This window comes from Miniopterus natalensis, chromosome 15 (genome assembly GCF_054644295.1).
Source record: "Miniopterus natalensis isolate mMinNat1 chromosome 15, mMinNat1.hap1, whole genome shotgun sequence".
In the NCBI taxonomy this organism is placed as follows: Eukaryota; Metazoa; Chordata; class Mammalia; order Chiroptera; family Miniopteridae; genus Miniopterus; species Miniopterus natalensis.
In genome coordinates, this window is record NC_142095.1 from 32469010 (window position 1) to 32487780 (window position 18771).

Sequence of the window (18771 nt, forward strand, 5' to 3'; positions counted from 1 at the left end):
GATTGAACATTTACTATGTATCAGACCAAGATAGATGCAGTCCCTGCCCTCTTGGAGCTTGGAGTCAGCAGGGGAGTCAGATATTAAGAAAAATCAATTATATTATTATTAAAATAATGATAAAATGAAAAGGATTTTCTGGGAGCTATGAGAACATTCAAAAGGGGCTCAACCTACTGGGGAGGAGGCAGATTCACCTAAAGGAAGGGCTGAGTTAGGTGCAAAGCAGGGAGGAGCATGCCAAGCAGAGGGAACAGTACATGCAAAGGCCCTGAGACAGGAAAGCACTTGTATTGGAGCCACAGAAAAGAGGCTGGTGTCACTGGTAGAGAAGAGATGTGACATCAGAAGAAAGTAAGGGCCACACTGTGCAAGGCCTTCCAGATCTTGGTAAGGAAAATGGATTTTCTCTCTGTGCAGGGATACTTTTAGAGCATCCCTCTGGCCGCTGGGTATAGAATGGATTGAAGGTGAGAGCAGGGAAACCAGTGAGATGGCTACTGAAGCCATCCTAGACTAATGCAGGTGTGATGAAGGGGAGTGGTCATACCTGAGATAAGTGTTTGTTTGGATGGATGTACACAGCTAATAAGTGATGAAGCCAAGATTTTAACCCAGGAGTATTTGTCCCCATGTCCACTCTATCCAAAGATTATATGGAAACAAACCTATACTTTCTTACAATACGGACTGATTTCCCCCTTTAAATTAAACTTTCAATTATTCGCATAAAACATGAACACATTATCTTGGTTAAAATTAAAATATTTCAGTCAAAGCTAAAATCTCCTTGGCCACTGAAATTAATCATAGTACCCTTTCCCCTCCTCAGAAGTCCCACCTTCATGTTTTTGGAGCAGATCCTTACAGACCTTTTGCTACATATTTATATATACGTGTACCTATAGAAAATATAAACTATTGTTTTGTTGCATTTACTGTTTTATATAAATGGAATCAAACTATACATACTGCTCTGCAACTTTTTTTTTCACTCAACGGTTTGTCTTGGAAAGCCTTCTAGGCTAGTACACATATATGGATCTCATTTTTTTTTTAAACTGTTGCATAGTATTTTATGGACTGGATGTACCACAGTTTATTTAGCCCACTCACTTTCCAAAGACAGAAATGCATTTTTCTATAAATGTAGCTTTTGAAGGGCTTGTGGATTTTTTTTTCTTTTAAAATATAAGACTTTTATTTATGCTAATGGAGGAACCCACACCACAGTGACAACACAAATATTTAGCAACACCCAGCCTGGTGACTAAGTTTTCCCATTTCCCTTCAGGTGCTTGGCATCCCTGGGAGCTAGCTCTTGTCCATTGCCAAGTCTCTGTTTATAGCAAAAGGCTGTCTCGAGAGCAACAAGGAGAATGGTGGAATTTTCAGCTTTGATTTCAGTGCTGGGTTCTGCAGCAGGCAGTCTGGCATGGTATGAAAAGAGTACAGCTATGGAGCCTCAAAGTGCTGGGTTCAAATTCTGGTTCTAGTTGTGTGACCCTGAGCAAGTCACTTTTCCTCTCTGAACCTGAGTTTGTCCACCCTTAAAATGGAGTTTATAATCCCAACCCTATAGAATGGCCAGGATTAAATGCAAGTCACGTGTGTAAAGTGATGGTCATATAAGAGCACATACATGTGCATTTATCAGTCCCCTTGCTCCCCCCACCACAGTTCCAGTGTAGTGGGGGGGTAGCTCCCGCATCTCTGAAGGGATCACTCAAGGTCACAGAACAATGAGAACACAGGAATACTCTGCCACTGCTGCCGATGCATTGGGGGGTGGCATTTGAGGAAACAGATTTTTCTGCCCAGATTCTAGACACCAACTGTGTGCCAGGCACTGCCCATATTGCACCTCCTTTCATCTTCACCCCACGGGGCAGAGCTAGGTTGCTCTTCTCCAATTTGGGGACGAGGAGACTGAGAGGGAACTCCACTTGCCCAAGGTTTCAGTAAGCTGCAGAGTGAAGACTGGTGCTACACCCACTCTGCCTCCACAGCTGTCCTGGGAGACCGAAGGCAGCAGCTCTGCAGAGCACCCCCTCCTGGAGGAATAGGGAAGAGCCTCTCGTGATGACATCTGTGTCCAACCATCGAGACTCCTGCACAGAAGGGGAGAAAAACAGCTTTTCTGATCTCCATTTTTCCAAGGAAATGAAATAAAGGCTCCTCAGAAGTTGCCTCAGGACATTCTGAATCAAGTCTCTTAAATGACAAAGAGAGAGCATATGAAATGGTCATAATTTTTGTGCAATAAGGTTCAGTTCTTTAAAGTTCACGAGCAAGATGAGTGTCCCCTCCCTTGGTGAGTCAGGAGTCAGGAGTCCAGCCCTGTCTCTGCAGCTGGATCATCCCGTATCTGGGCCAAGTCATTTCCTCGTCTCTCAATTTTCCCACCTGTCAGATAGGGTGAGGCTGCCTGGCCAGGGGACTTGTCTTGTTCTAACAGCGGAGGAACCAAGGGGAAAGGACTAGGGGAGCTTTAAGGATAGGGATGTCATATATAACAAAGAAAAATACAGGATATCCAGTTAAATTTGAATTTCAGATAAATAGCAACTAATTTTTAGTATAAGTTGTATCCCATGTAATATTGGGGACATACTAATAATGAAACGTTAATTATTTTTTGTTTCTCTGAAATTCAAATTTAGCTGGACGTTTATATTTTTTATGGCAAACATATTGAGGGCCTCCAGCTCCACTGGACATCCCCCCATTCTTCGGTACAGATAACTGATATTTTCATAGCTTCAAGATGAGCCCCTGGCCACCCACCTTTCAACCAGATCCCCACCACCGGCTCCTAAACTCCCCCCATACCCACTTCCCTGCCCACATTGAAATTCTGGAGCCATGAGCTAAGAGGTTTTGTGGGTCTAAGAATTCCTGCCGTGGAAACTGGGGTGGAAATTCAGCCTGACTTGGGGAAAAGACAAGTGGTGCATTTAAATCAATGGAGAAATTTATGTCCACATATGTGTCAAGATGGTTAGAGGGACAGTGTCTGGGGTGTTTACAAGTAACTGGTTTCATTCTGTGCCATGTCCATGTGCACAGAAACTAGTGGACACCATGTCCACATGTTTACAGAGAAACCGGCCCGTGCTGTGGCCATGTGGTTAAATGCTGCATCCACAGCTGTGTGCCACATCTGCATGCACCTGTGCATGGCCAGATGCTGGTTCTGTGTGTGTCATCACCCGTAATGGACCCATAGAAAAGCCCCCTGGGGCTGACATATCAGAAAGACACCCCTCACCCTGCACCCTGCCCATCAGGAACCATCAACACCCTGATGTGATTGTAAACTCCAGGCACTGGACAATAGCCATCAGATTTGCTCTGAACTTAGAGCAGCTGCCCAGACAGACACAAACCACGGGGACGCCCACACTGGGCACTTTTCCCACAGTGGCATTGTTGAGCCCATGTTTGTTAAATGACTCTTACAAGAGGCCCTCTGGGTGACCTCAGCACCCTCAACTCCATGTCTGGTCCCCAGTGAGGCAGGAGAGGGAGGGGGGTTTCCTGATGGCCTACTGTGTGCTGGCATAAACAGCCTCCTCTAGGGAATGGTGGCGGGGAGGGTATCAGAATAGCAGCTCATACTTATCAAGCTCTCACGGCGTGCCAGGTGCCAGGTGCCAGCTCCTGCACATTAGATGTGCTTCCTCCACCCACTGACTCTGTGAGGTACATGCTCCCAAGTTGCATGTGGGGAAGCTAAGGCCCAGAGAGGGGATGTCACCTGCCCAAGGTCACAAAGCTAGGAAGTAGCAACTCTCAGACTTACGTATCTCCTCCCATTCATTGTTTTGTCTTGAAAGTTGTGAATCCCCCAAACATCCCAACAGCAATGCCTTTGTAAACCGCCCACCCTCCCTGGCCTCTGACAGGATGCGAGCACATGGATTCCCCTCCCACAGGCAGCCCCGTACCACATACCTGCATGTGCCCAGGCCTGCGCACGGACACACAGCCACACCCGGGTGTGTGCATACCTGCACAGACACCTCTCCCACGTTCTCCATCACACTTCTACCTTCTGGGGGACCTCACGGGCACCACCTGGTTTGAATCTTGTTTCTGTTTTTTAAATGCATGCAGCACAGCCATGGAGACACCTTTGGTTATCATGAAAAACACTTGCAATTTGTTTCATCTGAAATGTCCTAAGTCCCACAGAGTGACAGGACCAGGCTCGTATGAATCAATGACTCATGTCAGCTTAATCAGGGAAGGTCGATATAGGGCATTTGTTCCGAGCAGACGCAGCTGACCTCTGACTAGATCAGGCTGGAGTGGGGCAGGTGTGAGCACTGAGCTCTGTGGCAAGAGGCCTGACTCAGTAGCCTTCCCAACAGAAGGACCCTGTGCCTCAGTGTACACACCTGCATAATGGGGTGATTATAATAGAAGAAAAGGGTTTTACAGTTCACAAAGCACTGTCAGAGCCTTGGTTCTGTCTGATCCTCAAGTGAGATAGCCTAAGGCCCCCTCCCCCCCCACACACACACATGCAGAGGGTGAGCGATGTACTCAAGGTCACACAGAAAAGATGCACTTAAACCAGGTGTCAGGACCAAGGTAGGATGTGTTGTGGCTGTGTCGGTGGGTTCTGATATATCTAAGACAGTGGCAATGCCAACAGAAAGACCTGGGAGACACCTTCCAGGACCAGAGTAACAGGAGGAGTGATAGTGTGCTAGTTAGTGGTAGTGTGGTAGTTAGTAGTATAGTACTTAATAGTAGTGGTGGTAGTTAGTGGTAACAACTGTATCTATCATTTATGAGTGCCTACTGTGCCAGGCACTATTTACACATATCATATTCCTGATCTTCCATCCATTCTGCAAGACACTTATACTTTTATCCCATTTTACAGAGGTGGAAACCGAGGCTCAGAGTGGGAAATGATTTGCCCAAGGCACCGACTCTGAACCAAAGAGCAGCTGGGATTTGAACCCAGCTCTGAAGTTGCTGGAAACAAGGGCCTGGTTCCTACCCACCCCACCTCTGGAAACAGCCTTCCCTCAGCTCACTCCTACCTTCCCCCTTGCCACTGCCCTTGCAGCCATGACCTCCTGCCCCCCGCATCTGAGGGAACAGTTGGTTTTCACAGTAGCCCTCAGCAGTCTATGGAGAGTCTCAGGGACATGATTACTGTGCTTACTTTTTACTTGAAGTCATCTGCTCAGGCAGTGGACAGGTACACTCAGCCATGTGACAATCCCCAGATATCAAACAGCTTCAGAGGGCAAAGTTTACTCCGGCTCCCACTGAGGGTTGAAAAAATTTTCCAGGATCCCTTTGCTGAAAACAAGGATGCTCAGCTGGCTGGCCTGGAAAATTCACCCTGAGGCCCTCCCAATGGCCACTTTTTCTTCTAAGCTCACCCAGTTATACTTCTTCCAGGAAACCCTTCCCGGCAGCCCAAACTTCCTCACTGTAGTGTCCCCAACATACAGAACTATGTTTGGCTTATAGTAGGTGCCCAATAAATATTTGTTGATTGTTGAAATGAGCAAGTGGACGGTTGGATGCATGCCATCTAATACAGCCTAACTACGTTCTCTACTTTGAGAGGGGCTGAGTAGAGGAGGAGGGGGAACTCGGGCTTCTTTAAATAAGAGGCTCCTGAGTACCTGGGGCCCTGGCATCTGGTGACAGGATGCCCATGGCCAGTAGTCCAGAGTCTACATCCACCCCCTTTCCTTCCTCCCTACATCATCCATCCACCTTCAGCTCACCTATGAGGACGCCCTTCCCTCTATCCCTGAAAGAACCTAAGCTGGCACTCACTGTCCCCCTGAGCTTTCCTTAACTGGAAATATGTCCCCAGAGCCAAGGTGGGACCAATGTTTGGGTCAGAGAACTTCCAATCACAATTTCCAGCTCCTGGAAGTCCAAGCACATCCCCTTGAGCCAGACAACAGGATGTTTATGTGGAAGAGCCTGAGTTTTTAATGTTTGCGACAAATTTCCATTTGTTTAAAACACAGTGCCAACCAAACAAAACCCCTCTGATGGCCTGAGGGTACCATTTGTAGCACTCACGGCTGGATCCAAAGCAGCTATGAAGAGAGAGAGAGGAAAGCAGTCCAAACAGTGAAATTAGGGAACTGGCAGAGGCAAAGGCTTAAAAGCTGGGGTGGAAAATACAGTTCGTGTCCAGGACAGCTGGATAGAGATGAACTTTGGGGCAAGGATTCCTCAAATATCCAATGACAGCCAGCAGCCGTTACAACAAATAATTCCTTAACAACCAAAGTCCCCCACTTGGCTTTGCCACTCTGCACTTGGCTTTCTCCTTTTATGTAATATATAGAACACACAAATTGCAACTCCAAGCTCTAGAATACTTTTTACTGTGAAGGCACTTACCACACCTTTGCAGGTTAGAGAGCATTCACATACATTCCTCCTCAAATAGCTCAGCATAGTCTAGGGGTTATTTGCTCCCATTTTATTGATGACAAAACTGAGTCTCTGAAGGACGAAACAACTGCCCCAAGTTCATCCACAAATCTAACTCCTGTCCCAGTGCTTTGCCCTTTGCCTCTTGCACAAAAAGAAACTCACATTTGAAAACCCACAACCCCACACAGGGTCCGATATCAATTCCTGGGCATTTGTGTTTCTGAATTTTCAAGGCCTGGCTGGCCTTGTCCAGCAATATTTGACACACTGTATTAATTTTTAATATGCTAAATGGTGAGGTACTCTTTAATCTAACTTGAATCACCAACACCATTCATCTCTCACACCAGCCTCAGTTATTTCCGCTCCTCAAACTAGTCGTGTTGATTTTCAGGCAGAAGGCAGCAAGACCATGCACTTGCACTCCTGGGGAGGGGTGACAGGTGGACCTGGTGGGCTGTCCCACCTGTAGGTCCTCAAAACACTGTCTTTAGATACAAAATATCAGAGCTACCAGCTCCAGCCTTCAGCCAAGCCAATCCTTCATGTTACATGTGGGGAAACTGAGGCCCAGAGAGACGTGGCTTGTGTGCAGTCCCACAGCCCTTCTGCTTGTGCCTAGCCTCACCTTGACTGCCCTCCTCCCCACCTTCGTGAAATCCCACCCGCCCAGTCTTCCTCCTCCAGGAGGTAGTGATGCATTACCCACACCGCCTAAAGCTAGACAGTAATAGTTCAGCATCCTCCCCTGGTGCCAGGCAAAGCAGACTTTACGCGAGGCATCCTGCTGCAGCCTTACCCCACCCCTGTGAAGTAGGCCGTGCTGTTGCGCACATTTTATAGATGGGGAAACTGAGGCACTAAGAGTCACTTACCCAGCAATGGCTCTGGGCTTTCCTTGGCTTGTGGCTGCATCACTACAATCTCTACTCTTCCCTCAGTGTCTGTATCTTCTCCTCTTCTGTCTCTTACAAGGACACTTGTCATTGGGCTTAGGGCCTATCTGGATAATCCAGGGTGATCTCATCTCAAGATCCTTAATTATATCTGCAAAGACCATTCTCCCAAATAAGATCTCATTCACAGGTTCTGGGGAGCGCTGGGCTCTAGGCTCCTGGCTGGTGCCTGCAAGTTTCCTGCTTTGTTTTTGCCCCTTTCTGTCCTTTGCCACATGGCCAGAACCACTTGAGACAATTCTTGGAACTTGTGTGTCTCCCCTGGGCCCTCCAGGCCAACCTCTCTGCACTCTGTCCACAGGTTTGCCAGGTACCGCTCCAGACCTAGAAAAGAGAAAGCAGATTTTTGGACAAAACTTTATACCTCCTAAGAAGCCAAAAACCTTCCTGCAGCTCGTGTGGGAAGCGCTGCAAGATGTGACGCTGATCATCCTGGAAATTGCGGCCATCATCTCCCTGGGGCTGTCTTTCTACCACCCGCCTGGCGAGAGCAATGAAGGTAAGACAGGGGCCCTTGAACCCCTGCCTCCCTCCCTGCAACATGCGTGCCTGGCCACACCAGAGGGCACTCGGACTAACAGCCACTGCTCCAGGTGAGGAAACCAAGGCCCAAGGATCAGGGCCTCACCCACAACCAATCACTGGCGGAGCCAAACTCCAGAGCTCAAAGCCCTGCCCCCTGTGTTCCTGTGACATGCAAGGGCTAGACCAACAATAGTAATAATTATAGTGATCGTTTATTGAGCACTTACAGCATGCCAAACTCTGGGCTGAGGTGTTGTCCTCCTAACAACCCCATGAGGTAGGGTCCATGATTACGCCCATTTTAAAGACATGGAACCAAGGCACAGAGAAGTGCATTAATTTGCTTCAGGTCACCCAGCTAATAAAGAGTCCTTAGGTTTTGCAGTGGAGCTTGTTAGAAAAACTGCTGCCCAGACCCCTCCCTGAGAGAGTCTGGTTCTATTGGACAGAGTCCAAGTGAGGGTAGCTCCGAATGTATGTCCAGACTGCTCTCTGAGCGCTCCCCACTCTCACATCTGAGGACAAAGCCCCCAGATTGCTTACCTGGTGGGCTGCATTTCCATGCTCTTTGATTTGGCAGTGCTTCAGCCCCATTCACAGAGATCCCTCTCAAGTCCCCTGCCCTCTGCATGCTCTAGCCTCTGGGGGACCCTCCAAAGCTGGGCTTCTCCTCAGAACCCCAAGTCACTCACTCCTTGAGGCATGCAACTATGAAAAAATTCATGCACTGAATATTCTAGAACAGGGATTGCAAACTACAGCCCATGGGCCAAATTGGGCTCCCTTTCCTGTTTTTGTATGGCCCATGAGCTAAGATTGGTTTTTACATTTTTTAATGGTTGGAAAAAATCAAAATAATACTATTTTGTGACATTTGACTTTTACATGCAATTCCTACTTCATTGTGTAAAAATAAAGCTTTATTGGAACACTTCCATTTCTTTTTCATATTTTCTGTGGCTGCTTTCCCACTACAATGGCAGAGTCAAGTGGCTGTGACAAAGATTATGTGGCCCACAAGGCCTAAAATATTTACTAGCTGGCCTTTTACAGAGAAAGTTTGCCAACCTCTGTCCAGAAGGTCAGGATGGGAAGTTTTGCCTCAAGAAAACCATTCTCCTTCTCCCTAACCCCTCGCCTCTGAGCAGGGAGGGAGAAGGAAATGGTTGAAGACCTCACTTCTAAGCCGTGTGACCTTAAGCAAATCACTTTCCTTCTCTGATCCTCAGTTTCCTCTTCTGCAAAACAGGCAAGTGATCCCACCTGGAAGGGTTATGAGGAGGTGATGAAGGGGCTTGTGGCCAGTGTCTGACAGCCTGGCGCATAGCAGGTGCCCAGTGGGTGCTGGCCCTACTGCCGCCATGGGTGTGGCTGCCCTGGGCTTCCTTCTCTGCTTCTCCCTCTTGTATCTCATCTTTTGTGCCTCACATGAGAAGGACTGTAGTCCCTGCACCCCTCCTCCCCTTCATGTCCCCAACCCGGGTGGGATGCACACACTGTGGAGCTGATGCTGAGTGCATGTTCCAATGTGAGGAGGCTCAGTCTTGAGAAGGCACCCCAAACTCTGTTCCAGGTCTGAATGGGGGCACTGCTCTGTGGGCAAAGGAAGCACCAGCTCACTCACCCTGGGAGGGTTCTGGAGCAAACCCACCCTTTTCAAAGTCAGGGCTTAGGACTCCTAATGGAAAACCTAGACCTCCACCCAACCTTTAATTCCAGAAACTGAGCACCTGCTCAGGGCTAGGGATTTAGCAACTCCATGACTGCTTTCCTTTGTGATGGCAAAGTCTTTTAAATCTTTACACATGATAGACAGGTACACACCTACTATGGAATATATGGATTCACATAAGATATATTGTTTTGTTGTTAGGATTTTGTAATCTGATTTTTCATTAGTAGGATATTATAAACACTTGCTTTTGTTATTAATTATTACTTGACGTTTTCTAATGAATGTGCTGCATAAGTAGATTATCGTGCTAGGTTCGCTGCTGCAGGTGAGCAAATAAAAAGGGAATGGCATGTAAGAAATCATCATTACAAGCCTCACTTCCTCCAGTGCAGAGGTGGTATCCGAAGTTCCCTGAACACCTGTTTCCGCCCTCCCCTCCCTAGCCAGAGTTCCCCGGGAAACCAGATAACCAAAGCTTTAAGTCAACTGCCTCAATTTTATACATAATATTACTAAGTTGATTTTTTTTTTAATGACCTCTTTCCAAAAAGGGTTTAAGACCTAAGAAGGACATATCTCATAAAAGGTCAAATAGAAAGCCAGACAGAAAAGGAATGGAAGCAAATAAAATCTGTTTGCTGCCGTGATTAGGATATAAATTTGATTTTGAGGTTCCTGGCAGCCAAGGCAGAAAGGGAATTAGGATGATTTGCATAGCTCAGATTATCAACAGGAGGGAAAACGGTTCTTTAGGAAGATAGCAGCCCCCCTGACAATGAATTCTGGGATGAACTTTCACATAGGACATTATAAAAGATGAATAATGGGCAGCATTGCCCTGGCTGGTGTGGCTAAGTGATTAGAGCATTAGCCTGTGCATCGAAGGATCATGGGTTTGATTCCTGGTCAAGGGCATGTACCTGGGTTGCAGGTTCAATCCCAGGCCCCCGTTGGGACCCTTACAGGAGGCAACCAATTGATGTGTCTCTCTCACAGCAATGTTCCTCTCTCTCCCTCTCTCTCTCTTTCTCTCTCTCTCCCCCCTCCTTCCCTTCCACTCCCTCTAAAAATCAATGGAAAAAATATCCTAGGGTAAGGATTAACAAAATAATAATAATAATAATGGGCAGCATTCTTTGAAGAAGTTTTATAGAAAATGTAGAAGAGTATACATGGCTACTTGAATAAACCTTGAACAGAGCTGAGGGAGTGACACAAAAACATAATAATTGTTCTTACTATTTTTATAGCTACTACTAGTTGAGAGCTTTTACAGTAGTTCATTTGATCCTCACAACAACCCTGTGGATAGGTGCTATTATTATCCAGGAAACCGGGGCCCTGAGATAGGAAATGACTTGCTCCGTCACACTCTAGGGAGCACAGAACCATGACTCAGACAGAGACGCTCTGGCTTCTGAGCCCTGGCTCCTCTCCCTCAGAATGAGACGGGCTGAGGCTGTGCCAGCTGAATAACTGACCTCATGTGACCCAATTAAGTGCAAGACCAGAACTCAGAGGCAAGTGGTGGAGGGGGTGCAGTGGCAGCTCCCGGTGCGGGCTGGGGAGAGCCTTCCCAGAGCCCTCCAATCCGATGGCTGCGATCGCCCCATCTTTAAGAGGTGGAAACCAGGCCCAGAGTGAGGAAGGACTTGCCTAATGTCACACAGCTTGTGCACAGTAGGGCTGGGTTTGATATCCAAGTCTTCTGGTTCTTTTCACTGCCCCTCCCTGCTTCCAGCTAAGTGCAGACCACACTCTGGGTCCATGAGGGCAGCTGAGCACACTCTAGCCCCACAGAGTGCAGTTCCTGAACTTTGTGACAATACTTATGCCTCCCTGACACCCAGGCCCTGGCCTGAGCTCTCAGCTCTGGACTGTTGATGCTGCCAGAACCACCTCCTGCCAAGTCAGACGCTGGCTTCGCTGTTGTGTAAAAAATGATGCTGGTGATGGACTCAAGGCTATAGAGAGCCTTGCAGCACCCACAGCCCTTTCCTTTCTTGGCTCGGAGATCTCTACACACTTGTCGGAGGTCACACAGCATGTTTGTGGCAGGACTGAGATTGACTCACCCAATGCTTCCTACTCCTTGCTCATAACAGCTTCCCTAGTGCCAAAGTGCCAGCAGAGTGACAGGTACATAGTAGGTTCTTAGAAAATGTTTGTGGCTTGACCATTTTTTAGATCCCTTATTCAATGCCAGGCCCTGGTAACCATCTAGGAGGTAGTTTCCCCATTTTACCGGTTAACAAGCAGAGGGAGGCCCAGAGAAGCCCCATGGGTTCCCCAAGGTCACACAGAGTGAGAGACCACACCCTAAAGAACCCCAGCTCCAGAGAAAGCAGCTGTAGTTTCCCCAGACCCTGTGGTCACAATCTCTAGATCCTGTCCCTGCTCCAGGGTCAGGGTCCCTAGAGCTCTCAGCAAGGCCTGCCCACTCCCTTTATTTCCCTTCCTGGCCTCTTCACTCTGATTGCACTAGGGGCAGCAGGAGTTTTTCCCGGGTCCAGCAGCTCCGGGTGGCTGAAGACCTAACCCAGAGATCCTCACCCTCACTTTCTGACCATTCCAAGGCACCATGTAACCATCAGACATTTCTCAGGAGATAAAAGCTAATGGGCTCTTGCTGGCAGAGTGAGTGCCCTTACGGGCCCAGAGGGCTCCATGGTATCAAATCAGCAAGGGCAGCAGGCAGGGTTGGGAGTCAAGGCAATGGGGTGCGAATCCCACTCAACCACCGTGCCTTGGTTTCCAGAAGCCAGTCCAAGGAGAGCAGCTCATGAAAAGGAGGAGAGGACCAATGTTTATTATGTACCATGTGCCAAGCCCTTACCAGGTCCAGGGCTCACAACATCCCTGGGGTCATCTCACTTTACGAGCGTCCAAACTGAGGCTAAAAGAGGCCAAGTCACTTACTCTTGGTCACACAGCAGACCCTGGGTTTGAAGCCAGGTCTTTCTGCTTCCAGTACCTGAAGGCTTTCCATTGTCCTGGGCTGTCTCCAAGTGTCCTAAATGCTTCGATAACTAATGGGGGGCCCATTGGCGAAGCACACAACAGGGAAAGAACAGCCTTCCCATGTGCAGAGCATGTAGCAGGGCCAGGGGATAACAGAAGTCCTATAAGGTGAAGCACTGGGCTCTGCTTCTCAAATCACTCCCCTGAAGTCCAAGAGAATGCATTTTCATATACTGGTTTCTGTTTCGCAAGGTTCACCTGTGTTTTCCAATTGGGGACATTGGTGGTTTATTGGTGTCATTCATGGTGGTAGTGGGCACCCTAGTTTCCCTCCCCCCTTCATCACATGGTCTGAAATACAGCTGGATCCCTTCTGTAATGTGGGGCTCGCAGCCCCATTCAGGCTGGCTGTGGGACTCAGATGCAATAATATGTGCCAAATGCTGGGCAACAAGAAGCAGCCGCTTTAACTGAGCCTTTACTGTGTGTTCACTGCGGTAGATGCTTTACTTAAAGGCTCACCCTGAGTCCTCTCAACCACACAGAAGGGAGCGCCTGTCCTTAGCTACAATTTGCAGATGAGAAAACCTAGGCACAGCGGCTCAATAGCTGGTTTGTGAGCACACAGCAGTTAAGTAGTACAGCTGGGATTTTAACTCAGGGCTGGCCCAATGTCAGCTATCATCAGCAAGATCGTAAGTATCATTACCACTAAAGGCTGGTCCAATTAAACAGTTTAAAATTACTGGAAAAGTCTTGAAATTCCCAAAGGAGAAAAAAAAGTAGCTTTGACAGACTGAGGAATCTCAGAGGGAAGGTGGGAGGGGGGAGTGGGTAGGGAGAGATTAATCAAAGAACTTATATGTTTATAAGCTTAACCCACAGACACAGACACTGGTCTGGGGAAGGCCTGGGGGTGGGATGGATGCAGGGCGGAGGGGATCAATGGGGGTAAAAAGGGGACATCTGTAATATTTTCAACAATAAAGATAAAGAAACTTTAAAAAAAAAAAAAAAAAAGTAGCTTCAAGAACCCCATACAATGATGTGGTTGTTAACTCTCCTTCAAGGACTGGCTGGTTCAGGGAAAGATGTGGAATTTTCCAGTGACACACGCTTCTGGGCCATATGACTCTATACTGTTCCTAGCCTGGACCCACCAGCTGACCCTGGACCCTCCCAAGAGCTGGGGGCTGAAAAACATTCCCTGGTACCACTTGGCCTTCTTGTCACGTTGTTTCTGTCCCTTGGCTTCCCCAGATGCTCCTGCTGGGGTCTCTTAAAACTGCTGTTCTCTATTCCTTGGGATTGAATTGGAATTCCATACAATTGGTCATAGGTCTATGGCAACATTTCCTACTTTGCCACATGAGGCCAGCATGTGGCAGAGGAGGTGCTGGGCTCAGAGACAGTGGGCAGGCCAGGTCCAGTGTCAGATTCTAGGCCCAGGACTGGATTCAAATACCAGATCTGCTGTGTTACCCCAGGTGAGTCGCTGCCCCTCTCTGATCTGCTTCCCTTTTTTCAGCCAGTTTGAGGATTAAAGTGAATGCTTGGCATATAGCAGGTCTTGCAAATAGCCCAGCCCCTGTGGAAGAGGACTACTCTGAGTTTTCCAGGAGTGGATGGTCAGACATGGAAAAGGCTATTCTTTACCCCCGACCCCACTCCCAGTGGGAAAAAAGGGCCTGAGCTAGTCTTGGCTGCAGCAATCACCTTGGCTGTGTCACCTCACCTCTCTGAGTCTCAGTTTCGCTGGTCGTGGGGAAGCAGGAGACAGAATGTGTGGAAGGGCTAGGAAAGGCCCTAGAGCTCAGCACCATGTAGACAGGACTCGCCTTTGAGTCTGAGGCCTTTGCATTAAATATGTGCAGTGGTTTTTCTTTTTCTTTTCCACATGGTGGGCCTGGCAGGCCTCAAACAATCTGAGGATCCAGACTGGGAGGTTCAGTGGAGCAAGGGTGTGGGGTGCAGGATCCCTGTAGGTCACACAGAGGCTCAGATGGAGTGTGGGTATCCTCACTGTGTAGTGGGGGCTCAAATCCAACAAGGGCAGAGTAAGGAACTCCTGTGGCTGAGCACAGGCCGGAGCTTTCACCTCCCTTTCCTTGAGCCCAGAAGTGGTCTCAGTGACCTCCTTTTGCAGATAATGATGCTGCAGTTCAGGAAGGACAGTGACTTACCCAGGGTAGTACAGGGACAGCAATGGGGTTAAGACCAGCTCCTCCAAGGGCAGGTCTAGTGCTGTGGCTCCTACCCCCCAGCCTAGAGACCCGCCTCATGGTTGCTGGGAGAATGGAAGGAAACAACAGCAACAAAACTGCATTTTAGACCCTAAAGTGGGTACAACATTGATTGACACCCTTCTGTTCCATCCTCACTTTTTCTTGTTTCTCTTTAATCAGGCCTCTCCTTTGTGCCAGGTCTATGCTGGATCCCATGGACCTCACCTCATTAAATTTCAACCCTCACGATGGTCTCCAAGATGAAGAATATTCTTTCTATTTTACAGATGAGAAAACTGAGGTTCAGAGAGGTCAAGTCATTTACCCAAGATCTCACAGAACAAAGACAGAAAACCAGAGTGGCTAAGACAGTAGGCTTTGAAGCCAGATACCCTAGCTCCCCACTTGCCCTTCCTAGCTTAGACAAGTCATTTGGCCTCTCTAAGAAGCTTCAGCTTCCGCATCTGTGAAGTGGGCAGAGTGCTCTGAGATGATGTGTGTGAAGCACTTTGCCCAGGACTTGGCACCCAGACACTCTGAATAAATGGATCATGATTACCTGATTATCAACATTTTTTGCTTGGTAGAGGCCCCTTCTGCCTAGCTGACTCCACACCACCTGCTTCCTTCTGCTCTCTGCAGGATGTGCCACAGCCCAGGCTGGGTCAGAGGATGAAGGGGAGGCGGAGGCAGGCTGGATTGAGGGGGCTGCCATCCTTCTCTCAGTCATCTGTGTGGTCCTGGTCACGGCCTTCAATGACTGGAGCAAAGAGAAGCAGTTCCGGGGCCTGCAGAGCCGCATCGAGCAGGAGCAGAAGTTCACCGTGGTCCGGGCTGGCCAGGTGGTCCAGATCCCTGTGGCTGAGATTGTGGTTGGGGACATCGCCCAAATCAAATATGGTAAGTGTCCCAGCCACAGAGCTAGGTGCTAGAGCTGGAGCAGAGGTGGGGCAGGCCAAGTAGACCCAAAAAGGCTGGCCCAGGGAAGGGGGTGGGTCCCTGAAGGCAGATCCCAAGCCAAGATGTCTTCTGAGATCCTAGAAGGCTACTTCCTGGAGGGGGTAGGATTTCAGAATCCATTTAACTCAGAAATGGCAAATACATGGCACATGTGCCACCACTCTCAATACCTGTACCCATAGCAGACATTACTAATCAGTCACAGATCAGAGCCTAGATATAGCCTCAGAAGCTTTCTCAATACGACACTCCAAGGACTACTAACACTCAGAATGGGTTTATGGGATGAAACCCATTTCTTATCCCTGATTTGGTTATTGATGGCTGGTTGCTGGGTTAGAGAGGGTATTATGGGGAGTGGACATAGATGAGTGAATATTCTAAGCCTGTGATACTGCCATGGAGAAAGTGGGCAGGCTGGTTGGTACCAAAGGGATTTAGACGAGTATGTCCTTGGGAATATAGAAACAGAAGATGGGGGCAAGATTGGAGTATACCCGTCTTCACTCAGCCCTCAGGGGCTTGGTTTCCTCTGATAATGTGGCTGTCCTGGAGTCTCCTCCACCTAGCCAAGATGGACTAATCCCTTCCAAAAGAATGCCTCAAATCATAGTTGAAACTAGAGAATGAATTGTTGAGAAAACTAGACTTCAGAACCACACCAGACCAAGAGAAGCACTTAATAAACTAAAGAACATGCCCACTTGAGCTAGAATTGTTGTTGGGCCCAACCTCTGCCCTCTCAGCCTTGTCATTTACTTTGGCTCCAGTCTTCAGCTGCTTTTTGGCCTGTGATGGGTGCTGTCTTGGTTCCTGCCCTGGGAGCTCTAGGCAGCTGGTCCCCATTAGTGAACCTTCCCTTATAATCATAACTTTAGGGGACTATTCCAGCTTCTTCAGCCACCTGAGACTCTGCTGACTCCCTTGACCTTCCTCCCATCAGGTGATCTCCTTCCTGCCGACGGCCTCTTCATCCAGGGCAATGACCTCAAGATTGATGAAAGCTCCTTGACAGGGGAGTCTGACCAGGTGCGCAAGTCTGTGGACAAGGACCCCATGCTGCTGTCAGGTGAGCTCCAGCCCAACAGTGGGCTCACTCCCATTGTCGGTTCCTGCCCCCATGAGGAAAGGAGTGCCTGTGTCCCCTTCATGAGGCTGGAGGGTCTTGGAGACTTTGGTCCTTGGCTCCAGATCTCCGGCCAGCTCAGCCCCAAGTGAGAACTTCCTCTCTTTCCCCCAGCAAACATGCACTGAGCCTCCTGGGCTCTCAGCACTGCTCCGAGGATAGCGTAGTGAATAAAATCTACAGAGAATCCCTGCCCTCCTGGAACTTACCTTCTAGTGACTTGGTTTTCTGGAAAGCCAAACATTGAAGGCCATTCTTATCAAGGATGAGAAAGGATCGGTCAGGTGGCAATTGTTTTGGATACCTGTGTGCCAGGCACTGGGCTGGGTGCTAGACAAATAGGAATGGATGAGCCAGATGAGGCCCCAGCCCTGAGGAGCTGTGGTGCAGTGAGGAGAGACAGGCAGTGGGAAAATTCCAGAGGGTGGGAGGTGTGTGACAAAAATAAAGCAGAGCAATGGGAGGCAAGTGGCTGGAGAGGTCATGTGTGAGCTGAGTGTGAATGATGAGCAGGAGCTGGCCTTGTGACTATCTGGGAAAAGTACACTGGGCAGAAGGAACAGCAAGTGCAAAGGCCCAAAGGCAGGATTGTGCTGGAGGACTGTGAGCAAGATGGAGATGTGGAGGGGCCAGATGTCAGGCCTCACGTGTATGGTGGAGAGCTTGGACATTTTTTGTGTGATGTGGATTCTCTGGGATGGTTTTAAGCAGTGAACTGATCACATTTATGTTTTTAAAATCTCACTCTGGCTGCTGCAGTGGGCAAGAGAGAAAGCAGGGAAACCCTGCAGAGGTAAGGCACCAGCCAGGTGACGACCTTCCCTCCAACAGGGCCACCCAGAAGGCCTTATTGTCCCGCAGTGCTCAGCAAACATCCCCTGATCAGCTACTCTGGGCCTGGGCCTGGGCTGAGCAGTGGGACCCACCTCCGACTTCAGGAGCCTCCGGCCCAGATAGGCCAGGATAGGCAGACAAGCCAACAACTAATTCCACAGTCAAGGGTGAGGAAGGTGCATGAAAGCCAAAGAGGGGACAGAAGGAGGACGCAGAACTGAGCTGGGTTTTAAAGCATGGGTAGCAGCCCACCACACCGTTGTGGATTCAGGGCCCTCCTAGCAGAGACAAACATGTAAAAGGCACAGAGGTCTGAAGGAGTGTGGGACATCCTAGAAATACAAGGTCTCTGCCCTCCTGGAGCTTAGACTCCAAGAGACAGACAATAAAAAAGCAAGCAAGCAAATATGTAAAGTAATTTCAGATAGCGATAAAGCAGATGAAGACATTCTCCCATGGCAATGAAATAGAGACCCAGAGGAAAGGACAGGAATCTTAGCTGGTCAGGGAAGGCATATCTGAGATTACATTTGAGCTAAAACCAGAACAATGACAGGAAAGAGCATTCCAGGCAGAGGAACAGCAAGTACAAAAGCCCTGGGGTCAGACTGAGAGATGGAGAGCCTCAAATGCCCTCTTGGAATTTAGACCCTCATGAGAGCTTAGGGTCATGGTCCTGGGGCCCTGGTTCCAACCTCTGGACTGAAGTGGTTAGCAGAGAGGGGAGCATTCTTGGGAGAAGTAGCCAGGTGCGTCAGCTGGGTCATCTGGATCAGTGGAAGTCGAGGGGAGGTGCTGCGCCTGAGTGGATGGGTTGTCTCCCTTCCTCTAGTCAAGGAGAAGCCTCATAACTGGGGAGGGGTGGTAGGATGTCTCCAAGGGAACTGAATGTCCCAGAGACCACGGGATGCTAAGAGAGAGCTGACACCTGCAGGCCCTTGGAGACTCAACAGTGAGCCCTGCCTGCAGTGGGGAAGGACAGGGGACTAGGGACAAAGGCATTCCAAGTCTTAGCAAGGACTGGGAGAGCCCCATGGAGCCCAAGCTGGTGGGGTCACAGAGTGGTCAGCATTGATC

General features: G+C 48.8%; 1 protein-coding gene across 16 annotated transcripts in view; it reads left to right on the top strand.

The window, feature by feature from the left end:
• ATP2B2 (ATPase plasma membrane Ca2+ transporting 2) overlaps positions 1 to 18771 on the top strand; it is a 119629-nt gene that overhangs the window by 23145 nt on the left and 77713 nt on the right. For 12 of the 16 annotated variants that reach the window (XM_087824639.1, XM_087824635.1, XM_087824638.1 and 9 more), the window contains exons 2-4: positions 7690 to 7887; positions 15417 to 15674; positions 16678 to 16803. In XM_087824639.1, the coding sequence (XP_087680765.1) occupies positions 7690 to 7887; positions 15417 to 15674; positions 16678 to 16803 (582 nt within the window). The remainder of the gene's footprint in view (positions 1 to 7689; positions 7888 to 15416; positions 15675 to 16677; positions 16804 to 18771) is intronic. The other 4 variants (XM_087824648.1, XM_087824645.1, XM_087824650.1 and 1 more) reach the window with 4 other exon arrangements.